This window comes from Tubulanus polymorphus, chromosome 4, assembly GCF_964204645.1.
Source record: "Tubulanus polymorphus chromosome 4, tnTubPoly1.2, whole genome shotgun sequence".
Classification (NCBI taxonomy): Eukaryota; Metazoa; Nemertea; class Palaeonemertea; order Tubulaniformes; family Tubulanidae; genus Tubulanus; species Tubulanus polymorphus.
Window position 1 is genome coordinate 5913052 of NC_134028.1, and position 25929 is coordinate 5938980.

At 37.4% G+C, this 25929-nt stretch overlaps 2 protein-coding genes across 2 annotated transcripts; both read right to left on the minus strand.

The window, feature by feature from the left end:
• Positions 1-12439: 12439 nt before the first annotated feature.
• On the minus strand, positions 12440-15452 carry LOC141904555 (uncharacterized). The gene is made up of 6 exons (XM_074793153.1): positions 15303-15452; positions 14774-14909; positions 14398-14533; positions 14071-14201; positions 13818-13938; positions 12440-13181 (listed from the first exon to the last, which is right to left on the minus strand). Exons 1-6 carry the CDS (start codon positions 15387-15389, stop codon positions 13016-13018), a joined length of 777 nt encoding a protein of 258 aa, XP_074649254.1. The 5' UTR covers positions 15390-15452; the 3' UTR covers positions 12440-13015.
• A 4637-nt stretch (positions 15453-20089) lies between these two features.
• On the minus strand, positions 20090-25780 carry LOC141904767 (rho GDP-dissociation inhibitor 2-like). The gene is made up of 5 exons (XM_074793418.1): positions 25625-25780; positions 24641-24821; positions 24258-24344; positions 23632-23769; positions 20090-23078 (listed from the first exon to the last, which is right to left on the minus strand). Exons 2-5 carry the CDS (start codon positions 24813-24815, stop codon positions 22861-22863), a joined length of 618 nt encoding a protein of 205 aa, XP_074649519.1. The 5' UTR covers positions 24816-24821; positions 25625-25780; the 3' UTR covers positions 20090-22860.
• Positions 25781-25929: the final 149 nt, after the last annotated feature.

Consider the following 25929-nt stretch of genomic DNA (forward strand, 5'->3'; position numbering starts at 1 on the left):
CTATAGCGAAACCAAAGTCAAATCCTTCCATTGGCATTAATCACAAAAAAGGAAATATTGACTGACTATATCTCCTTATTAGCAGGACGGTCCTCTGATAAGGATGATGCTGAAACATTCACCTGAATTTAAATAAAACCAAACTTTCTTCATTTCCTTTATTCCTTGAACAAAGTCTGGATTTATAAACAAGATACATTGGTGTTGATCTTCAAATCAGCCACCCTAGAAATATGACATCGTTGCGGATCAAACATGAATTAGTGATTAGAAATTGATTGGAACTGGCACGGAGGATGGTGTTAGTACATTGCTTTTCGGATATCTTCCGGTGGCTTTTTCATATTCGGTCGAACCCTTAATTATTGATCTTAACGTTTGATAAAAGAAAACAGGTTACTTCTTCAATTCACAAATCAAATTTACCCGACGTGGCGCCGATTATATCTCGAAACAAACTTCCGATAACGTCATGACCAACAATAATGCTGAAAATAATTACCGGGGTGAATCAAATCCGATTTTGTGATTGGTAAGTGAGGAAAACCTTCCCCGTATCCTTTCGTTGGGGAATTTAAAAAAAAGAAATTTGAGGCTTGGGGAATTCTTTTTGCGATTTTTCCAAAAAAAATTCAAAAAGTATTCAGTGTTCGTATACATCAACGACTGTACGACTGTCTTTTTTCCATACTCTTCTTCGGTTGCTGCGACTAAATTTTCCGGCACGCAAGCGGTGCGCGATGGACCATTCCATATCAGGGCGGGCACAGGGTGAGCGGTGCGCCTGCCAGCGACTCGTTGCTACGCGATTATCTGCGCGACCGCCAGCGATGATCGCACATGCCGCCCATATTCAACTCTCTGCTACATGATACCACCGTTTCTCGCACTCGCAACCGACTTACGTTTACAAACGCTGCTCTTGCGATGGGGATAGAAAGTAGTTGCTCGCCGTTGCTTTGTTTTTCCCGCGCACCCGAGCGCACACTGTCATCATCAATAATCGTTAAGACGCCCCATAAGTCATGGAATGCATCCGTCGACCAGTTACTTTGCCCTAACCATTTGCACTTACCTTCAAATAAAACTTGAAATGCTCGCTTGAACTAACTGTTAAAACTAAAGACTTACGCTATTTATATATACATGTAGAATAAAGTTGAGTAAGACTTTGATTACAATGAAGAATGATAGCTGATGATATTTGTGTGTTGAAATAAAATTTTCGGTAAATCTTTTTGATGGCACGGCATCGAGACAGGATATTCTGTTGTAAGAAGGGCACAATGATAAACGTATAACAATTCTATCTATGACACGCTTTTCAACCTTGTAATCATTACATGAAACTTACCTATCTTGGTGATGATGTGCACCATAGTGCTACTCGAGGAGCTACAGGATGATTGTTCACCAGTCACAGTCGTGGCGTCCAGACATTTCAGGTATTTCGTCTCCGACCACATGTAAACCCGAGACCAGTCATTTTGTTCTGCGTCGTTTAGACACTCGGCCGGCGTTCGTGTGTTTCCGTTCAACCCATGTACAAAACTCTTGCACATTGATTGCGATTCGTAAGAAAACAGTTCAGGCTTCCCTGAAAAAATTAAATTTTCACAATTTTTAAAGCCAAATGTTCGAGGATATGTTCGAGGAGTGAAATGGAACACGTATTTAACGTGGTGCAGGTTTCAGCTTACAAATTGATTTATTTCAATCGGATATATGAATTTAACGATAACACCGAAATTGACAAAAATCACGTTCGGTTCCGATATCGCAATTATTACTGTATTCATTCCACGTTGTCGAAACGTAGAAAAGCCTCTACTTCAAGTTAGCTCTAATAACAAACTTGATATAATCATTAGTTTCAAAATGATTTGAAATAGCCAAGGAAATGATTGTTCATAAAACATTTCTGTAAAGGAATCTTTCATCGACCTATCTTTGTTTTTTAAGTTTAAGCTATACATAATGCAATATGTATTCGATTTTGATAACTTAATAGTGTATTTGTACTTACTCGGTATCTTGACGTAAAGTTTTACGGTCAGATAAAAGCGAAACATTTTTCTGCTACACATGAAATATTTGATGTAACACTCATCGTTATACATAGAAAACATAAGACAGTCACGGTCTCCATTGCAGTCGTCTCTGCACGTGCGTATCGTTGCATCGAAACTTCTCTCAGTACTGCCACAAGTTCCCTTGTCCAGTTCGAATTTCAGATAGTTTGGGAATTCTGCAAAAACAAAATTTTCATCTTAGTTCAGAGCTAATTATATGATAATACGATTATAGAAATTTCCGGTGATGAAAGTATGCGGGGAGACATTTCCTGCTTTTCAAAATGACAGCTAGACGAACATTTCAATGTATATAAACCAGAATGAAGTAAGCAAGTTTATTCTTCATTATCAAAACGTATACTACACTTGTGACAGATAATCAAGAATACACATTTTAACAAAATAGTTCAATACAAAATTACGTATTGAAAAAATAGAAATATTATGTTATATTATGTCGTTTGTGAGGTCGCCTCAAAGAATTCCCCGTCTTCTGAACATTGAAGTTGAACATATTCCAATATATTAAAAAAGAAAGATGGCAACAGCTTAAGATTTAGATTTATTAATTTCATTTGTGTTTTACCTCGTACTTCATTGGTAGGGCATACAAAAATATAGAAATCTACGAATTGTCAAAATATAGGAATTTTGTTATTTAGCATTCAAGGCACGATAAACCTTTATTGAACTGGACTTATTTCCATTTGAATGACATGACTTTGAAATGATTTTGATTTGCAGTTTGTTATCAGGAATATCATAGTCATTTTAAGTTGATTATAAGTAATTGCAAAGATAGAATAAAGACAAAACTAACATGAGTAACGAGCGAACGAGTTCTAAAAAATAATCAGACCTACCTACGGACAAAACCAGAACACATCCGAAAGCGAAATAAAAGACAAATCTGAATGGCGATGATCCGCGGAGATGCATGATTCTTCCTTTCTGATTTCAGCACTGGTCTGTTGTGACAATTCGTAGATCGTTTTGTCAGTTTTAAAGTGGATGAGAAACTTCTCGCGTCATGAGCGCGCGTTTCCAAGTGTCCTTGTGCACGGGGCGTGTCATCCAAAGCGATCGTTTTTGCGAATGAAAAAAAGAAGAATCTCTATAATTTCAATATTAGAGGGTTATGGTATGCAACCACATCTATATCCTACCGAATTGAGGTTCGTTCTGGTATTTTTTCATTCAAATTGAGAAACTTAGCGAAAAATTCTTGTATGGAAAGGAATGATTTAGAATGATTTGAAGAAGCGCAATGAAATTCATTCTACCTAGTAACTGAACCTTTTTTCAGATGAAAACGGATTTAACTCACTGAAAAACAAATAATTTTTGTTATTAAGTAGGAATGATTCAGAATGATTTAATGAAGTAGGAACGGAACCTTTTTCTAGATGAGACCAGGATGCGATCTTAAATCGTTATCTACGATTCGATGTAATCTTCTCAAAGACGAAAACCCCGATGAAAACAAAAATCGATTTTAGATATAGGTTTCTATGACAATCAAAAGAAATAATAGAAGCGTGTTTTGCACCTGAAAGAATAACGGTATTTCCACTAATGATCTACACGAAAAATCATTTTGCATCGTAAATTTCCATTTGCTGCACCTTTGCAAATCAATTCTGTATGGTCTGTGTTTCAAGGATTGATGAAAAAGTCATGATGTTCCACACAAACTACGGAACACTTAATAAAACACTTAAACACTTAATAAAACTGCAGCATTTGAATTTTATGGGGGTAGGGAAACCCGAAAAAGGGCAGTTCTAAAGGATATAACAACAAGGGCACTTTTCCAAAATTTCTAGGGACCGGCAACTACCCCTTGCCCCTGAGTACAACAGGACAAGCCTGGGATTTTATTCAATCTCTTTAACTTTTTATAGTAGAAGTTTTTGTAGTGAATGGCGTTTCGAGTTTTAGAGAAATTGGTATAACATTCTAATATTCATCATGTATTTTACTGATAGAATATTCGATGGGAAAAAAAATTTACCTTACAAGTTTTTTCATATATTTTAGATAAATGATGGGCCGTTGGAGTGATTGGAATAGTTAATATTTGCTGACAAACGTGGAATGGATTCTTCAACCATCGCAGCAATCTGTCAATATTTCAAGTAGATCTATGAATAAATGATAACAGCATTGGGCTCAAGTATGGTATTGCATAGTATAGTTCCTTCGCGAATGCTTACTGCGTTGTTCGGTTTATGTGTATCCCAAAGAGAGTTGTCATGTCGACACATTCACATCGCCAGCCATTAACATTCCATGTGTCAACGTGTCGACGTATCTACCAACCAACAAATTAACTATTAACGATCTATTAACCTCATACACCAAACACACCACGTGACCAAACACACGATAAACCCCATACTTAAAATACAGATTGCATTTCTATTTTTCTTTAGTCAATTCCAGTTCTCTGATATTAGTTTCAACACGGTTAAGCATTCAAATTCACAGGAGATTCAATATTTATTTTCATCACTGTCATCGTGAAATGCGCCTCCCAAAAAACAAACGTGGGGACGGTGAAATATGGCATTGTTCACATTGCTACAGAACGACGTCGATACGTACCGGCTCTAATAAAAAATGAAACTTTCGCAGCTGATGCTTATAGTTTACTGTTTCGGTTTAGATTTACTTCTCTTGTTTGTTTGTGTTTTATGGTCACCCGTCAACCAGTCAACCCGCGATGCTTGTACATACATTGGCGACAACATTGCGACGTGTCGTCCGTCGACCGTCAACCAGCGGATGATATAGGTCTATGCACTCTTTTGTCTTTCATTTTGTCACCACGATCCTTGTACATAAATTGGCGACAACATTGCATCGTGTCATCCGTCGACCGTCAACCAGCGGGTGAGATATGCACTCTATCATCTCGTCAATGGGCCAACCAACAAACAACCAACAGTAGTCAACTGTCACTAGTCGTCGGTCAACCTGTACATGAACTGTTCCTTTGCCGCGCATTAATACCCAATTATCAATGTATTCATGCGTCAATGTATTAATGCGCTGATACATTAACCGCACAACTTATTAACTCTACGCCAAGGCACTATACTATGCTATATCCGACTTGGGCCCAGCATTGATTCCAAACCGCACACAACGAAAAGAAAATTGTCACTTCAGCTTTTACGATTCTTCGCTGTTACTTATTCGTTCAAAACTAATATGATGCAAAAGCAAAGTAATGACCAAAAACACTATATTATGGTGGCTGATAAGGGCCATAGCGTAAAATTCCTGGTATGTAAATGAGGGCGCCAGAACGCCAGAACGCCAAAACGAAAAAAAACGTCCAATTTTCTCTAAAAGTTCGTTTTGGCGCGCCAAAACAAAGAAAATTCCGTTTTGGCGCCCCCGCCAAAACAACGAAAAATGTCGAAATTTCTCTAAAAGTTCGTTTTGGCGCGCCAAAACGGGGAATATTTCGTTTTGGCGCCCCCGCCAAAACGAACTTTCATTTTGGCGCCCCCGCCAAAACAACGAAAAACGTCGAAATTTCTCTAACAGTTCGTTTTGGCGCGCCAAAACGGATTATTCTCCGATATAGTTCGTTTTGGCGGGGGCGTCCTGGGGACATAATATTCTTTTTTTTCATTTTTTGCCGATTGAAAAATTATGAAATCGAAAATGAAATTGTTTTTTTTTTACCGGAGGCCCTTTAATTCCGACTTTATTCACGGTAATATCATTTTTTTATTTAATTCTATCCTTTTTCTACCGGCCTTGTGGTAGTGGGAATGATAAAGTTGACAGCTTCGATTGTATGTACAAATACAGATACGTTGAAGTTAGGCGTTTTCCCAATGATGCTTGGAAATCGATAACTTGAAAACCGATAACGCTCTTGCGGCGCTGTCACATGTGAGAGTGCTTGGGTTCGGGTCGTCTATCGGGTCGGCTGGGTGTGTAACGGTACTTCAAAATGAAATAGATTTATTTGACACGGCTTTCAATGTAACAGGGCAGTCGGAACAGGGGCCCCACTATTTTGCTTAACAAATTTTTTTTCAAAAGCACGCTGTACCGCGTAGCAGCTCGTCGTTCTCTGTACTAGGTGGTTGCTCACGACTTCTCATGCTTCTGTGAATGAGACCGTGAAATGGCCCCAAAACGCATCTTCGGCGATTGAATTTTCAAAACTTTTCTAGGGGATCCCCTTCAGAAATAAGCCTCGCCACTGAAAAATTCCTTCCGACGGCTCTGATATAATCTCGATTAAATTGAGGAAATTCCATCGACTAGGCTTAAAGCATCCCTTTAAATCGGAGAGTGTTTTTACAGTCTCGTCATCTTTCAGTAGATTGTCGCACATTTTGTATAGACCTGCAATGACATTATTTCGACGAAATGGGGAGATTCCAAATATCAAACAGTTCCAAAATATCAAAGATATCCTGTATTCCCTTGGAATGATATATTGGACAATCAATCCCAGTCCAAAGCAACATCCAAACAACGGTTATATTACTACTGCCTCAATCATGGTCTAGCTCGCTCCATACGCGATTCTCTTAAAGGTTCGAACTTATTCAAAATCAGAATTACACCTAGTCTCTGATATTTCAGATAACCTCATCATTAATCTGACTAAATCCCATACTGGAAATCACTACGTTGTCTCAGCATTGTCTGGTCTGGCCTCGGTTTGTCTATATGGAAATGGTACTTTCATCGTGAAGCAGTCAAAAACAATTTACTCTAAGGGATTGCGTAATTCATAAGGCAACTTGATATCCGTTATAGGACCAGTAAACTCTATTTTACGATCTCTGAGAAAGGCTGACTTTATTTTGACTCTTCGATACCAGTTTTTTTTACCAGGATTTTTTTCTACGCTTACAGATTCTTTCATTCGAAATATTTCTACGGGTAAATCTTAAAAAACAGAAACGGTAAAAAAATACGTTATATGATATGAGGCAATTTATTGCCAATTTATTCAATAGGTATTATAAAGGTAAGAAATATTACTCAAATATATTGTTATTGTGATCAAAATAGATCTTTTTTTTATTTTTGAGAACCACTGAAGCTAATTGCGCAGTCGTGAACTAAAAAGAAATGTTGCTGAAAATATGATGATATTCAGATCTCGGTTGCTGCGATTAAATTTCCCGGCACACGAGCAGAGCGTGCATGGCCTTTCTTTCCATTCGTCAGCCGACTCGTTGCGACGCAGTTATCGGCGATCGCGTCGCAACGACCCATCGACCTATACGCGCCCTTGCAACTGCCAGCGGCACCAGTCGTAATGAATCGCACCTCTGCGATATGATACCACCGTTTCTCCCGGTCGCAACCGACCGACGTACTCTTGCGGCGCAGATAGAAAGTAGTTGCTCACCGTCGCTGACAAGTCACAGTTGCATCGCAAGTAGTCGCAAGGCCGGCCAACGCCCGGTATTAGTGTCGCTTTATGGCCAGCCAGATTGATAGCGCATTTTTTTCTGCAGATCTTTTCACAGTTGACACCATCGATACCATCAACCGGTCGTCTGGACGGCGTTAGCGTTACATCCCGTCGAACTGTTGATCGCTCGGTAGATCCTCATATTACCGATGTTTCTTGTTAAAATACATGTCGGTAACGTATGGAACAACGGTCGATTTGTTTTTCCCGACGCACCCAACCACACTCTGTCATCATTTAATCGTTAACAAGACGCCCAGTCATGAATGGATTACAATGCATCGTCGACGTGTTAGTTTGCCCTAACCATTTGCACTTACCTTCAAATTAAACTTGAAATGCTCACTTGAACTAACCGATAGAACTAAGGACTTTTGTTATTCATGTTTACATGTAGAATAAAGTTGAGTAAGACTTTGAAAACGATTGAAAAATTTATAGATGATGATACTTATATGTTGAAGATTTTTGGTATTCCTTTGGATGTAACTGAATCGGGACAGGATATTTCGTTGTAAGAAGAGCACAATGATAAACGCGTAACTATTTTATCTGTGATAGGCTTTCAACTTTGTTATCACTGCAGAAAACAAACCTTTTTTGGTGATGATGTGCACCATAGTGCTACTCGAGGAGCTACAGGATGATTGTTCACCAGTCACAGTCGAGGCGTCCAGACATTTCAGGTATTTCGTCTCCGACCACATGTAAACCCGAGACCAGTCATTTTGTTCTGCGTCGTTTAGACACTCGGCCGGCGTTCGTGTGTTTCCGTTCAACGCATTTACAAAACTCTTGCATATCGATTGCGATTCATAAGAAAAGAGTTCAGGCTTCCCTGAAAAAAATGAAACTTTACAACCTAAAGCCAAATGCGCAATATGTTCAAAAGGACATATAGGAGAAAAGTGACAACAATCATTTTCAATTCATAGACAAACAACATATTGGTTTCCTAGAAGATTGACTGTTTAATACATAATACATGTTCGTTTCGTTTTTCTCTTATTGTGGTTTTTTTACTTCAAACATCATATTCACCGCACGACGCGATATCGCGGTTATAACTGTATGATTGACAGGGTAATCCACCTACCAGGCTCAGCCCCTAGTGCTTGGGGTTGTCCTACTTATACATGTACCTATATATATATATACATATATGTATATATATGTATATATATATATATGTACAGGATTATAAACATAATTTATATATATATATATATATATATATATATATATATATATATATATATATATATATATATATATATATATATATATATATATATATATATATATATATATATATATATATATATATATATATATATATATATATATATATATATATATATATATATATATATATATATATATATATATATATATATATATATATATATATATATATATATATATATATATATATATATATAAATTATGTTTATAATCCTGTACATATTATAATTGAATAAATCATTCAAAGTCATTCGTTTCACGTCCCGGGAACGTAGAAAAACTCAATCTCAAGTTAGCTCTCATCACAAAACTTGATATATCACATCTATACGTTGCAAACGATATGAAATATCCAAGCATAATGGTTCATGAAACCTTTCTAAAAATTAATTTCGTTGATTTCTGGTTGTTTTGTAAATGTTTTATTTATACAAAGGCGTGGATCTAGGGGCATACTAACAGGAGCACAAAAATGAGAAGGGCATACAGTTAAAAAGGGCAAGTTTCGACGCAGAGCAAGCACCAAGCGTCAGGGTCCTGAAATTTAGAAATTCCAGTGCATTTTCATTCAACTTCTATGCGCTTGAGGAACATGAAATAGAAAATAAGCTAAATCTTGTGCTAATCTATCAGCTGCGAATAGAAAAAGTGCAACGAAGAAATTGCCATCGTATTTTCAAAAGAGCGCAGGAGATTTGCGACACGAGCAGTATTCCTTGTGCCCCCGTCTGGATTCACCCCTGATACATGATACAATAAGTAAACGATTATGATAACTTTGTATTTGTACTTACTCGGTATCTTGACGTAGAGTATTACGGTCAGATCCGAGTTGTGGACTTTTGTGCTACACATGAAATATTTGATGTAACACTCATTGTAATACATAGAAAACATAAGACAATCACGGTCCCTATTACACTCGTCTCTGCACGCTTGTATCGTTGAAACGTATTGGTTCTTCTCTTTATACAGATTGGAACAAGTTCCCCAGTCCAGCTCAAATTTCAGATATTTTGGGAATTCTGCAAAAAAATGATAATTTCATCTTAGTTCAGAACTAATTATATAATACGATAATAGAAATTTCCAGTGATGAAGTATGCGGAGGAGGTGGGGAGGGGGGGGGTGAAAGAAATTTCCTGTTTTTCAAAATGACAGCTACAAACGCAACTACTGAACTTCACATTTGAATGTATATAAACTTGAAGGAAAAATTGCAACCGGGCTAAGATTCATATTTATTAATTTCATTTGTGTGTTACTTCAAACTTTATTGGTGGGACATACACAAGACATCTCCTATACAGACCTTTCTGCACCAGACACATCTAGACAAGGATCTTCGTGTGTCGTTCAAGGTGAATCATTATTGAAACTTATCTATTTCCATTTGAATGACATTGGAGATGATTTGATTTGCAGTTTGTTATCAGGAATGTCAGCAATTTTTTATAGTTGATCGTAAGTCATTGCAGAGGGGAAATGAGGACAAAATATGAGTAATGAGTCAACAATTTCAAAATTCAGACTTACCTATAGACAATACCAGCACACATCTAAAAACGAAATAAAGGACAAATCTGAATGGCGATGACCCGCGGAGATGCATAATTCTTCCTTTCTGATTTCAGCACTGGTCTATTGTGGCAATTCGTAGATCGTTTCGTCTGTTATCAATTCATTCGAATGGATGAGAAACATCTCGCGTCATGAACGCGCGTTTCCAAATGTCGTTGTGCGTGTTATCCAACGCGAGTGACTCTAGCTGTTCGGCGGCCATTCATTTTTAGTTATGGCACCTCAAATTTGGAACTCTACCACCTGAAGTTTAATTATGTACAGCGCCGTTGAACATTGTTTTACAGTGGAAAGGGCGCTATACAAATTGGACTTTTAGTTTTATCATTAGTATCATTATTATAATCATTATTAAGTAGGGATGATGAAGAATAATTTGAACAGTAGAAGGAACAGAACTTATAAGTGAGACCGGATTATCGGTTTCAATGACACTAACAGAAGCGTGATTTTCACCTGAAAGTATGACGTTATTTCCGATTACGAATTACACGATAAATCATTTTGCATCGTAAATTTTCATTTGCTGCACCTTTACAAATCAATTTTGTATGGTCCGTGTTTCATGGATTGATGAAAATTCATGATGTTCGACAACAAACTATTTTTGTAACTGAAAAAAACCCTCATTATCATAATAGCTTATAAATGTCGACCGACTGATTTTATGGGCAGTTCGTTTTCGATAGAATGCGGACCTTTTTGAAAGCCAGATAATGCCTATTGGGTTGTGATACGCTGGCAATTTTTGGCCTCCTGTGATGTTCAAGCCCACCAGTCCTAAACGTTACTGTAGGCCTATAATACTGGGAGTACGTACGACAAGCCTAATATTTTATTCAATTTTTGAAATTTCAAAAGTGGTGTCGTAGTTTCGGTTCATATTTCATGTATCATATATTCAAAAAATGTAACATTGTAATGAAATAATAATAGGGAAGTTTCCAGTTTCCAGTCACCATGAAAAAGTTACAGCCAATGACACAAAATTATCATTTTTTGAGGCGCCTTCCTAAAAGTTTCGTATCTTTTTTAAACTGTAACTGTGTTTGATTGTTTGTTGCAGCCGAGAAATATGAAATAAACACCATCAGAAAATAAAAATTGTCACCTTTCTAATGATTCATAATTTCAAATTTTGTATCAAAAGAGGGATGGACGACAATTAATCGCGCTAGAGGTTTTAGATTAAAAATGTTAAAATCTGTCGAACAATGCGGCCCGCGGGACCGCCTCAAAATGGCGCCTGGAAACTGGAAACTTCCCTATTACAGATGTCTCAGAATCACTCGTCATTTTGGCCGCCCATGGATTGTTGATAATTTCCGGCTATGTATTCAGGCTTCCGGGGAAACTGCCAACTTACAATTTTCTTGTCTTTAAATGAGTTGTTTATACACATGTACTTAAAACATAGACTTTGCTCTCAGTCGCAAACAACGACAGTAAAACCTTATCTTAGAATCGCGTGTTTTACCCTTATGAAATATCGTACGATTTTATCTCACCACACGGCTTACTTCTGTGTATCTGCGTAATCATTTATGATTGTGTCCAAAAACTCGGGACCGACCGATAATTAAAAAATCTTAAATCTTGACAGATTACGCCTCTGTTACACCGGTATAGGGTTGATTTTGAGAATTGCCCTAATAAGCTCATTGGAATCTCTCCGATGCTATTTCAACATGTGTAGTTGTACTCTATCAATAATGCCTTTCACATACGTTTCACATGGTATATTCTATGATCAGTAATCAATTTTTGAACACATACAAATAAATAACTGGAACAATATTTTTTGTTACCTTTACATCTCACTGATACGGAAAAGCATTGTGGCCACGTGATTTTCGAAATTTCGAAAGTTGCGCTGAATAACTCGCTCGACGTGTGCCCCGTAAATTTCAGCAGGTGTTAATAAGTCGAAATTTCGGCTTGCTAAGCCAAATATTTTACAACGGGTATCATGATTCATGATTGAAAAACCGCTGTGTAGCCTTCAGGAAAAACATCATCATCAAAAATAATTGGTCCACCTGCAACGTGCGTATAAAAAAAACTAACCGAACCAAGGACAACGGTAATTCTACTGCGTAACCAGAGTCAGATCCTTCCATTGGCATTAATCACAAAAAAAGGTTTATTGACTGTATGTGCTTATTCGAAGAATAATCCTCCGATAAGAATAATGCTGATAAAACTAAACACACTTACTTCATTTTCTTTATTCTTTGAATATCAACACAAGTCTGGATTTAAATACAAGATACGTTGGTGGTGATCTTTGAATCAGCCACCTGAGAAACATGACATTTTAATTTCAAAAAGTTTTCGTTAACATTTCATTACGTCATGGCCAAGTTCAAGGGACTATTTTTGTCCGAACTTTGGCATCGGTGTCAATGTTCAAGAAACAATACAACATCATAATCAATCTAGAATTGTCCCACATGGAGACGTTCATTTTAATGATTCCACACGCGTTCACTGTTCTGACACTCAATCATTGAATTGGCTACGTAACATAGCTTAAACTTATCATAAGAGTCAAAACAGCCATTAGCGCGTCATCGTGGATCGAACGGAACTGCTAATGGCGGTTAAGGAGTTGGAATTAGCATCGCGTGCAGAATTGACATATACGTGTACTCTAATTTATTTTCTTCGGTTTCCCTGATTTGTTATGATTTGCAGCTTCTAACGGGGCTCCTTTACAGCCGAACACGTCCTCTCCGTACTTTCGATTCTCTCGAACAAGTGTACCATGTAGCCAGTCGAATAGCTTCGAATTGAAACCGATATTACAATGGAAATACCTGAAAGTAAAATCCAATTAAATCTAGTTACTATGATATTCTGAAGGTCCAGATATATCGACTTTTTACATTGTCCTTCGTCACTAGATCTAGATTCGTTTTAGGTTTCTAATTTCAAGGTTTCGCCCAATTTCCACGAGAGAAAGGGTCCCACTATGTTTAATTCATACCAATCAAAAAGTATGCGCATTTACGAATGCCAGATTACGAACGCTAAGCATGCATGCAAAACGATGATTGATCCACATTAATGGATATCAGACATTGATATTGTTTTGATTTATGGGATAAAGTTCATGTTACCATATCGTGAACCGCCCCTTCAAGTCCAGATGCCAAGAATTGAACTGTTATATATAACATACTAGTACATAGTTGACCCAAAATAGTATCAATCACCGACGCATCAAGGCCGACAAATAGTGGTCACATTTCTGACCTTACGTATATTATATATTCAATACCACGCGTCTCAAAGGTTTCAAATTACGTTCAAATCCAAAGCGTTCGGTGATAAAGAAAGAAGATCGAAGAAATTACATTAAATGTCAGAAACGTTTCATCTAGCTCTATATGAAAATCTGTTATCGGCTCAGCTGCCGAAAACGTAGATTTACTGCTTTTGATGAATCTTACTTGTGGTGATCGTCGTGGAATTTAGATGACGGTTGCCACGGCCATATTGCGTCCATCGTTATACCAGAGTGATCGATCATTCCGTAGTAATAACTGTACACCAGATTACCGATAAATATCCCTGAAATGTATAGTTGATATTACGTACAAGAAAACTTAATGGTGCATGGAAAAATGTCATGATATCAAAGCTTTCCACATTATATGTAAAAAATCATCTATTCAATTGCTTTGTAAAATACTGCAATATTACCGGCGTGTATTGGTATCACGAATACGGGCAGCAGAAGGGCTGCTTGAAGAGTTAACAGTTCAATAGGATGCATTGCCGTTGCCGTCCAAATAATCGGCTGGTGGTAGCGATGGTGAACCTTATGGATACGTCTGAAAAAAAGAAATTCAAGATATGATGAATCAAGAATTCTGATAATTCACAAATATTGCCATGTTAATATTCGCTTATCATATTTAGTTTAATAATCGACCTTTGAATGGTCTTTTTGACACTTAAGCCTTGAATTCATTATTTCATTTTCTAGTATAATGGAACCTTCCCGCTTAATCCATTTCAACGACTAACTTGTAAAATGGCGGCCAATGAAACAGCCTGTGAAAATAATATGACATCCCATCACAGGCTAAGAAGAATATCGGTATTGACATCAGAAAATATGGCCAACCCATGTCCGATATGGAATAATATATCTTGCTTGGACCTGAAATAGAAATGGAAAATAGAAAAGTAAAGTTAATTGACATATGTAGACTTGAAATATTCGTCTAAGATCGGTTGGGTTGGATGAATCATTATTAGAATTTTCATATATTCGGTTAAGCGTTGAGATAAGAGCATTTTCAACACGAAAATCGATAAGATCTACTTAGTCTTAGAACTAGAACAACTCTCATTTCTAAACAACCAGAGCAAAGGAGATAAACGTAAAAAAGCCATTCACCATTGTTACTGACGTAAGAAGAAACCAGGCCCGATACAGTTGAACCAATTAACATATTCACCGAACCGAGCGTGAACGCGTGTCGTGTATTTTCAGGAGTCAAAAAGCGATCCGGTTGACATTTCCAATTCTCAGCCTAAAAAATCAGACGAACCTCAAACAGTTTGAGGTCATGATATAATCAAAATATATGCTTAGAACAATTTTGTTCGACTTGATATATGAAATTCTACAGAAAAAGAAGTGTCTATATTTTTTGGTTAAGTGACTGTGAGGGGTTAACTGAACTGATTCATATACGAAGTGACTAGGGCTTTAAACGATATGAATGTCAAAGTCCTAGAATAAGTTAATTCGGTTGGTAAATCCAATGAATTAATCAAGTAATTAAATCACGAAACGTCAGCAGAGGTAAACTGCATGTTTGTGATTTGAAAACTTTATCAATTAATTTCAAGGTCGTTCTTGGGTGACCGGAATTAATTTCAAGGTCGTTCTTGGGTGACCGGAAGGGTGACAATATAACTACCTGATCCCGGTTTCTAACATAATAATGATAGTACAAAGCTCCTCCGAATATCCAGAATGTGCCGAACGACGACAGATACGCCATCATTAGATAATAAGGCAAATCTTTTAGATAACATCTTTCTAATATCGCCTGCAATGACTGACTGGCTTCATCGGAACTAGAAATGCTTTTGTTTCCCGGCGGTAAAAACTGACTACTGATATTATCCGGTAGTTGCTTGATAACTCCAACGATGACGAGTAACCAGTCACCTGAAAAGATTTCGTTTAAGACTTAATGGAAATGAAAATGGAGTCGTTTTCAATCTTTTATTCTAAGGTCATATACGTATATTGTGTACGTACGTATATTCTACGTAAATGCATCACTTTCTAAAATTCTTTAAATAAATTTCCTTATATAATTCTCAATATTGGATCCCGCTAACTTTATATGAAATGGTATTGATTCTCAAATTTTGAATATGTATATGCATACAACTATATTTTGATGAATCAGAATCTAAGAAACGCATGTTGGATCACAATATAAAATCCTTAAGGAATTATTTTTCAAAGCCCTGAGGCGATTGCTTATTCTCAAAGGAAAATATTGGAGCAGATCGTTCAAAAAAGAAAAAAAAGATGAAAATGATTGACGTATAAAATCGTATCAAACCTACCCCGCATCGATATACCAACAACAAATGTCAAAACTGACAATGTTGCAATGCCCAATCTTTCGTTCAGTGAAGACCGTGCCATCGCCATGTATCCAACGTTCTCAGTTACAAACTCATTAATACTAAATTTAAGATATCTCGATGTAAACGGCTTTGATGATGCCCTTTGATCAGTGAGTGAGAGGGTTTTGTGTAGTCCGTCGCGATAGGTACGATTCTTTTTCACAATGCCAGGACGCCGGGTTCAGTGCTGCGTAAGTGCGTGTGCACTAGGCACCGTGTTATGGAAAATCGATAAAGTACTGAAATAGAGATATCGAATGATGGGGTGATATTCCTGTAATTCTACGGAACCCGAGAATGAAAACTTTCGGAAATCATTTCTGGATTAGGTTCTACGCGTCACGTTGGCGGTCTTTTCGCAACAATTTATTTTCATACAGTTAATAAGATTATTTATCTGAAAACAATTCGCTCGATTTATGTTATATTGCTGTTAAGTGGCAAGATTACCAACTGTTTCGCTCCCGGCAGGTGTTGTAGCTTTGTAAGGAACACCAAATAAAAAAATCGAACGAAATATGCTAATCAAATAAATAACAGGGTCAATCCCTATTTCACGATAAAAAGAGATTGGTGTTGGATGATTAGAATCGTACTTATTAGCAGGTTTCAATCGAACGTATTCCGATCGAGCTATTACAAACTCTCTACCGGCCTTCTATCAGGTTACAGATACTATCCCAGAATGAGAAGAGCGTATTCTGGTCGAAATGAACGCGCAGAAGAGAATTCCTAAATCTGTAGAAACTAATCGAAACCTGCCTGAAAGTTGGTAAGAAAGTTATTTCATTAAAATCATTTTTATCTTATAAAAATTTCCAAATACATATGCCCGAAATCATTAGCAACAAAAATTCTGCACCAAAAACCTTGACGACAAGTCGCGTGGTAACTAGTAAATAGTTACCAGACTCGACGTGATTTTTTCTGGCAATATTTCCTAACATAATTAGGGTAGAATTATGGAAATCGAGGCGAATGATGTTTATTTTGACGCCGTCAGTGAGTCTGCATTATCCTCCGACGATGATGAATACTATGATGCGATGGCAAATGTTGCAGACGCATTACCCGAGACACGTGATGAGGATGAGAAAGGCGTATCTGAACCAGTACCGAATCCCGAGGAATGTGACGAAATAGAAGAAAAGAATGCGGGTTGTTGTTCTTTTCTCCGTCCAGTAATCAAACGAGTTAGAAAATTCTTCCGCAATGCTAAGATGGACCGGCTGATAAAACGGCGACGTCGCCGCGGGAAAAAAGACCTATGCGATGAAGAAATTGTAAGGTTACATACTCCAGCTGATGTTGGACCCATCAAACTAGTTTTCAAGCCAAAAGACAAGCCGCTTAAGAGCATATTGAGCAAACATTCTCACAGCTCGTCATCAGATTCAATCAGCAACAGACGAGTCTCTTTCGGGCACATCGAAATTCGAAAATTCGACGACAACGCGCATAAACAATGGATGCTGGAAAATGGCCATTTAGCAGGATACAATAAATTATTGAAGAAAGTGATTGAGTTCGACAACATGACCATTGTGCAATGGGAAGACAGGAGTTTGGGGGAAGTAGTGAAAGAATAAAGGTCCACTTTGAATCGTCTGACGGTCGTCACTACTGCTGCTATTCGGTTTTCATTCCGTCGAATCATTTCACGAATAAAACATATACATTTCAGTAAAATGTTTACTTTTTTCCTTAAATTATTTGTAAATGGTTGAATAATGCGCGATGGAAATTTGAACATCATATCACACAGTGATTATCGTGAAGAGCTAGTCTCTTCTTCCACGTTATAAACCTTGACGACCAAAAAGGAGTCGCGTGGAAACCATTGACTAGTTACGCGCTAAGACACATATCTATATGTGATTCTGGCCATTTTTGACAGAATTTGACATTCTTCTAACATAATTAGCGTAATTATGGAAATCGAAGCGAATGATGTATATTTTGACGCAGTCAGTGAGCCTGCATTATCCTCCGACGATGACGAATACTATGACGCGATGGCAAATGTCGCAGACGCATTACCCGAGATTTGTGATGAAGATGAGCAAGGCGTATCTGAACCAGTACCGAAGCCCGAGGAAGGTGATGAAAAAGAAGAAAAGAATGCGGGTTGTTGTTCTTTTCTCCGTCCAGTAATCAAACGAGTTAGAAAATTCTTCCGCAATGCCAAGATGGATCGGCTGATAAAACGGCGACGTCGCCGCGGGAAGAAAGACCGATCCGATGAAGAAGTTATAAGACAACTGCCTCCTAACGATATGGAGCCCGTTGAAAACGTTGTGAAACCAGCCGAAAAGCCACTTAAGAGCATATTGAGCAAACATTCTCACAGCTCGTCATCAGACTCAATCAGCAGCAACAGACGTGTCTCATTCGGACACATTGAAATTCGAAAATTCAAAGACACCGCGCATAGACAATGTATGCTGGATAATGGCTATCTACCAGGATACAATAAATTATTGAAGAAAGTGATCGAGTTTGACAACATGACCATTGTGCAGTGGGAAGACAGAAAAACTGGGAAAATAGTGAAGAAAACAGAAAGTGGTCCACTTTTATTTGAAGTCTGACGGTCGTCACTACGGCGAGAATCGGTTTATCACTCCATGGTTGAACGAAATTATTTCAAGAATAAAGCATACACATATATTTTCTTTTCAAAAACGAAATTTGTTCCCTATTCTATAAATTCTTGGTATTTTTTCAATCGATTATCAAGAGCATACAAAAGGCTATAAATACATACCGATGAAGATACTACCCAATCGCTGACGTGAACACTAAGGCTTTGTATTTCACAAGTTGCATGACAAATTTAACTTGTTTTTCACAGTAGTCTCTCATTTTGTACCGTCCTGCATAGACCATAAGCTCTAGACCTAAGTTAATGGGATGGATTGGTTTTAAGAAGGTTTTGGTGCGAAAACTATTGCTCTATTTCGTCGTTGGTTATTTCCATGCCAAAATGGACGTACTCTACTCGAGGATTGTCGGTTTACAGTCGTTTAAGCAACCGGAATTCATCGACCACCGAAGTTTCGTGAACGGAATCAAAACGCGATCGAACGAAATCCGTGAGTCAGGCAGATCGATGATGATGAAAACGTTGCCGACGCTGAACGGAGTTCGTGAGACGAGAGCTTCGCGTCTGGAGAATATGCTAGCTCATTCGGCGATAGATCATGACCCTGACCAGCTGGGGTTAAATCGGAATTCATCCTCGGTCCCGCATCGGATCGCTGGCAATTTCTCCAGTCCTGGCAATCGTATACTGGCACCGAATATCACGAAAACCCGATCTGCCATGCCGGCCCGACGGCCCAGAAGAGACTCTATAAACCGGAGTCGAACAGATCACCACGATCATGCGATTTTGAATGAAGCTGACGAACGAGCGAATTTGACGGTTGAAAACGATTCGTCGAAAAATGAACATAATCTCGAGTTGTTTTTCTATAAACGAAAACGTTTTTTGTCCTACGAGAATTGTGCGTTGGGTGCAACTACGCGGTCGCTTCATTCAAGAAAAAATGGACGCGAAACTAAGCCCGGGGTTTGTCAACTGAAAGTAGGATGCCGGTCTAAATACGAGGGTGATTACGACCGATTCACCAACGAGCTGGCATCAGACTACGAGAGGATCGAGCGTCAATTTCAACCTTTGCAACGACAGTCGAGTATTCTCCCGAACTCAACCTCGCCACCAGCGTTCACCGGCGTACTTGCTGGTAAAACGATAAGGCTGCGTGTACGTTCTCACCTACAGTGATACGGTCACAAAAACCATGCCAGTGAATGCGGAAATTTTTTGTAAAAAAAACTACGCTTCGGTTCGAGTTGATAATATTCTACCGGGAATTCGGGGGTTCCGCAATACTTCTCCGGCAATCAAAATCATAGGATATTGCATTATGGCATCGAATTCGGAGATAATTGCGTGCATATATTCCAATGCAAAAATGCGACGTATGACGACGGGCAGACGGCGACGAAGCGCGTAAAACCTGGCACGAAAAAAATAGAAACAGAGAAAATTCGGTATGATGAACGAGCCGTCTTTATTTCTTCGTCAGCAGTTACAATGCGATTAGAAATCGTATCCTGTTTTATTATACGTGAAATGTGAAAAACAAATGGAAGCATCGACCAGCAGTAAAAACATGGCGTATGTTCGGTAAATACATTATATTTGAATAAACAATATATTCCAGTAGTGATTTATAACCGATAATCTACAACCTTTAATCTAAACGACGTTTTCATGGAACTAAAATGCATTTTTAATGATAGAATTGATCACTTGTTAGTAGATTAGAATCATTAGTCGGCCCAACACGACAATCATACTGATGCCTTATTTGAAACATAAATAAATCTTTACGTCTTCGATGATGGAATGAAAACCTCTTTTCGAAGTTTCTTCGAGTAATCTTTTTAGAAATCGATATTCAGGAATAAATCAAGCGATATATATCTCTACCGCTGGAGATACCTGAACGTCGCTGAACACCTGAAGTCTGTATCGATTCGACCAGTTCACATATTTGAAGCCATGTAAAAATCGATTGAGCACACGTGAATATGGCGAACCCAGACACCCGAACGAAAAATTCTTTCTGATTTAATACGAAATATTATCACATTATTATCCACATCGATCATATAGCCACCAACTGATTAGTAAACAGAAAGCTACAGCAGGCTAATACTAATGATTTTCAAAGCCTTGTTAGCCTTTTCCCAGAACTAGAATATGTGAATGCAAATAACGAATTTGTTCGTTCAAGCTCAAGTCAAATTGTTGAAGCAATCTGTACATCATAATCAACCCGGTTTCGATAACTTGGTCATGTTGTTATCGTTTTGGATTCTGGGATTTCGAAATTAATGTCAAGACTGTAGGGGCTTAAAACGGCTTGAAAAACCAAACGTAGGCTTCGGGACAATATCATTATAAACTTTACTAAAAAAACTGAATTAGGGAATATTCAATTCACATTATATGTAAATGTATTTCAAATATATGAGTATTAGGAATCTTAAAAAGAAAATTCGAATTATCATGAATATATATTTACACTGAACAAGCAATTATGTATAGAAAAGCTACTTAAACCAAATTCTGCCTTTTAAATCGGTCAAATATCTAAGGCTCTATTTCTGCACGAGGGATCGCAAATTTTTTCCAGTTAGATACCGTAAGTTTACAATTTCTAAACGCAATGAACATTATAATTACATCGGTGAAAACACAGTTGCATATAAAAACAATTCTACACTTATTAATGATCATGATCGGTAGGGAGCGAAACAAGAATTGGAATGATCATCTTCACGATTGTCGTCTAATCAATATGTCATCTTTTTAAGATTCATGATTTCTCTTTCTCTCTCGATATTGGCACGCGTATATTGAAAAACTACTGTTGAAATACTATAACATGCATTCCTACATACCAGTAACCATATCGTAATAGAAAAAAATTTCCTTTTCAAATTTGTATCACAAAAGTTATACAAATAGCACTTAGTCAGTAAAGTAAAGTCTTTAAATAAACGTCGCCATTACTGTTGAGACGATGAAATTTTCATGAATCTCATTCATTTTCAAAGAATGCGAGATAATTCGACCTGTCAAAAAGGTGGCATTATTATAACGAACTTTGAGTGCAATAATAATTAGAAAATTTGTCCGAAGCACACTTCATAACCAAGCACCAAACGCACCTACGCAAAACCTCAAAATTCAAAATATCTACAGCTGATATAAATCAATAACATGAATAGTGAAGCTGGAAGGATTAAAGATATTTGAAAGGATATTTTACCCATTCGGGGATCCGAAGTTATAGCACATGTAAAATCTTGTTTTTTTTTTTAGTTGAAAGTACATGAAAATCCTAATTGATTGGAAAGATGGAGCAAAATAACGCATTACCCGGATGAATGTTTATAAGAAAATTCTGTACAATTCACACATTGGATGTAACTTGCAGTTCACTGTAACAAAGTTTCAGCGTTGTAAGTTGTTTAAGGGATTGCAATTTGCATTGAATATTAATAATATAAACCATGCTTGCACTATTTCAATACATAACATCTAACTCATAGCACGTAGAAAACTCAATTAGCATTGTACGAAGTTTATCAGAGCACACAAATAAAATAATTTTGTCAGGTTTTTTACTTCCTACTCCAGCACAGGGAAACAAACATTAGAGAATATACTATTGTCATTTTCAATATCACTTACATTTGAAACCGAGTAAAAAACAGTGATATATAGAATTACATATGTAGACTGTGGGCATTATAAAAATGGTTCTTACACTGAAAAATGATTATGAATGTCGCTGTGTGAGAGTGAGTGGATAAGGGCCCTAGAGACATAACATATCTACAATAATACGGCGAAGAAAAATCAATATGCAAACAAAATGAATTGGAAATCTTAGAACAAAAATTATAAGGCGGAAATGCCTATAGTTCGAACTATTCAAATTCATAATATTTCGCTATGATAACGGATAATAATCACGACAATAATGATAATAATAAGTACATAATTAATTAATACCGTTCGTTAAAATGAAGTTCTAAATTATGAGCTGGTTATGAATTATCACTGAGAAGACATTGTGTTTTGGTCTTGCGCAAATCGTGGCGGCAAATCAACGACAAAAATAAACCATGGATCTTCTCTCCTCTTTATTTCTCTAACAGTCTCCAATTATTGTTTTTAAATTCCCGGATCCAGAATCGCGAAGAGCGACACGTTAGATCGTCATCCGGCCGCGTACTTCTTGCTATTTATTCGTCGTCTGTCGCCGCCGAGGTCCAGTCTTTACAGATCTTAAAAGGCCACTCCCATTCTAGGATCACATTTTTGTCGTCGTCGATGAACTTGCTTTTCACGTTGTACATTCCCCGGTACATCATTCCTTTCGGCGCCTCGTCCGGCTTCGTCGTGAACTCCTGCGCCATCGGTTTCGGACCGTAACTGCCGACCATGCTTGTGTCTTTGTCGACTGTGGAAACAAAAATTGAATACAACGCATTTATTTCAACAATTCCTTACAAAGGTACCGATGCCTATCATTTTATCCTAACAAAAAGGACCATAAGATCCGTATGGTAGATATTTTTAGAATTGACTAGTATTCACATTGGATGAGGAAATAGTCTGTTTTTTTATGGTAAAAACAAATTTAAGTCATTGATTTCATCTGTTCTACGACGCATGACATGCGCGGGATATCTTTTCATTTTGTCTGTAAATCTGTAAATTGGTCACGTCCATGGTCTGTGTTACTACATGAGTCGGGACACCACACACCTCGTCATGTGTATACAGCAGCACCACTGTCTCTATTCAATTCAATTGATTACTACTACTAACTATAACTTGGGGGATTCCCCGATTGTATACAGTATCGTCGGGCAGCTCTGTTTGCATAGATAAGGGCATTATTGTTTCTTTCCAGAAAAAAATCCCACCCCTGTTGTCCAAGTGACCCAAATTAGCTCGCTTAAAACTAGCTTGCTCCATCCAATCCAGAAGATAACAACTGCAACACTTACCCCTTATGCCTTTTCGATAGAGGACTTGGAAGTATTTCAAACCGCTTACAATCTCGTTTTGTACGAAGAATCTTATGCGCACTTTGAACATAGTACCCTCCTTCATGATGACAGGTTGGTCCTTCAACTTGGAAAGGTCTGCAAAGCAAAGTACAAAAATGTTAATAACTTATTCAATTCTAAATCTTCATCCTTTTTCATTCTACAAACTTTATCTTTGATTTTGAATAGATTTTGAGCAATCATCCAGTTCTCCATAAGCTGGAATTTAAGAGTGGCTGCATTCAATCGTGGCTGCTGAAGTAGCAAGGCTTTCATTCCCCGAAAATATAGAGAAAATTAAGCTAGATTTTGGTGTAATATTCCATTTCTGGTAGGGACAGAAGACACTTTATAAGGGGTGGCTGATTCTCAGAGATGGATGTAACAATGAAAGGGGTGGTCGCCCCTCTAAAACCAGTTGTGGAGAACAGTATGATGTCAAGACTTCAATCCAATCTTATCTTAGAAATAGATATTAACACTGCTAATTCTAACTAAATACTTCAGCCTCAAATACTGCAAGCTTAAAACCTAAAACCAATCACTATTCAGTTTGCTTTTAACTCTTTGAGCTAAACTATTACCTCCTTCCAAATTAAGAGTAATATCTGGTCGTCCGTCCACCAAAATCGAAAACTCATTCAGGATAACATTGCGGCTATCATTGGGACCTGAAACATAAAATTCAATTTCATGTACACGGCAATTAAGAAAAAATCATGCTATTCAATTTTAAGTATTTAATCATGCAAGCAATGTCTTTGGGGGTTTCGATCTTCATGAAAGGAGAACTTGTAGATTTTAAGGCACTTACGCATAAGTCAGGAGTGCTACCACAGGAAAGTTTTGGAAATTGGATGTGAGAAATTTTGCAAAGTCTTGCACATTTGGGAATCGAATAAGTGCACATGTCAAACAAAAACGTAACCAAAAAGCCCCCCCTAAATACGGGCCTGTTTTGACTCACGTGGTTTTTCCATGGTACCGCTTGCTGCAGTTCCGAGTAAAACCTGCTTATACTTCACTAAACTTTCATCATCGTTGTCCTGACCACGAATTTCATCCAGGGTTTTCATGGCGGGAGGCTTGAATCCTGGAGTTGTATCAGGAGCTACATCATCATTAGCAGTTGAATCAGCCATGTTTATCTACAGCACAATAAAACAAACAGATGATCGCAGCATATCTATGATGATCATCTACACCTATATCTACAGCTATACATCATACATGATTTGACATTCCATGAAGGTCAGAGCAGAAAAAGAAAATTATATCTATCTACATATGAATAGAATTTAATTGAAATGAAAGATCGTTTAGAATAATATTATTTAGTTTGTTTCAATTAATCTAACTCCACAGTTTTGATTGTATCAGCAAAACTAAGTTCAATCGCAAAAAGTTAGCCTTAGTACTTCATTCAAATTTGAACCTAGAGAAAAAATGGTTCACCTTTGTTAATCTTTTTACAAACGTCTTAACTACACCAACTTACTCCCTTACGAAAATCATTTAGTATGTGCATTGCCTACTCAGTCCTGCAGACTAATCTAAACTACAAGTATGGGGTAAGATTCAAGAATAGGGGACTAGTGGTTAGGATTAGGGTTAGGGTTAGGTTTAGTTCCCTAATCATCATTAATTACTATATACATTACTATAATTATATATCATCATCATCAATTACTAATATTATTACTTAATTGATTACTATCACTACATATATATTGCTATAGTGCCCTATTCTTGAATCGCACCCAAGTATGGATGTTACAAAGACCAAACGAAACATCGGGCTCATGAGAATAATCAATCGATTTGCTTCCTTTTTTGGCGACAGCCATTGTTGTTACAAAAACGAAAAAAGGATTTTTAAACGTCTTAAAATCAGAAAAGATCGGTTAAAACTACTACACCGAATTGCTCACGATACAATGAATATAATTACCGTTTAGCGATGATTCGGATTTGATGAAATTGCGTCAAATTTGCCCTAAAAAAGCCTACTGAGGCGTGTCTTTTTGGGTTCGATTGGGTTTGGAGACCAGAAATTACTTCCGGGTTCAAATTACGTCTCGTTTATACGTCCGCGACAAAATAACACATCGAGCAAATATTTCCAATATTTGGCATTTATTCGAATGATCACCTTAAAATCTATCAGATTTTAAAGTTTAGATAATTGTCATCGATTTTATTGGTATTGGTCACGTAAATGAACTATAAACGTGAATGAATCAATGCGCTTTAATT

What these genes read in the sequence shown, in the direction of transcription:
- LOC141904555 (XM_074793153.1), bottom strand. Translation starts at nt 15,389, where the DNA reads ATGATGGCGTATCTGTCGTCGTTCGGCACATTCTGGATATTCGGAGGA. An exon ending in CATTGGCCGCCATTTTACAA is followed by an intron (nt 14,202 to 14,397) that starts GTTAGTCGTTGA and finishes TCTTTTTTTCAG; the next exon opens with ACGTATCCATAAGGTTCACC. An exon ending in CGTGATACCAATACACGCCG is followed by an intron (nt 13,939 to 14,070) that starts GTAATATTGCAG and finishes TATACATTTCAG; the next exon opens with GGATATTTATCGGTAATCTG.
- LOC141904767 (XM_074793418.1), bottom strand. Translation starts at nt 24,815, where the DNA reads ATGGCTGATTCAACTGCTAATGATGATGTAGCTCCTGATACAACTCCA. An exon ending in CGGTACCATGGAAAAACCAC is followed by an intron (nt 24,345 to 24,640) that starts GTGAGTCAAAAC and finishes TTTATGTTTCAG; the next exon opens with GTCCCAATGATAGCCGCAAT. An exon ending in CTATCGAAAAGGCATAAGGG is followed by an intron (nt 23,079 to 23,631) that starts GTAAGTGTTGCA and finishes TTGTTTCCACAG; the next exon opens with TCGACAAAGACACAAGCATG.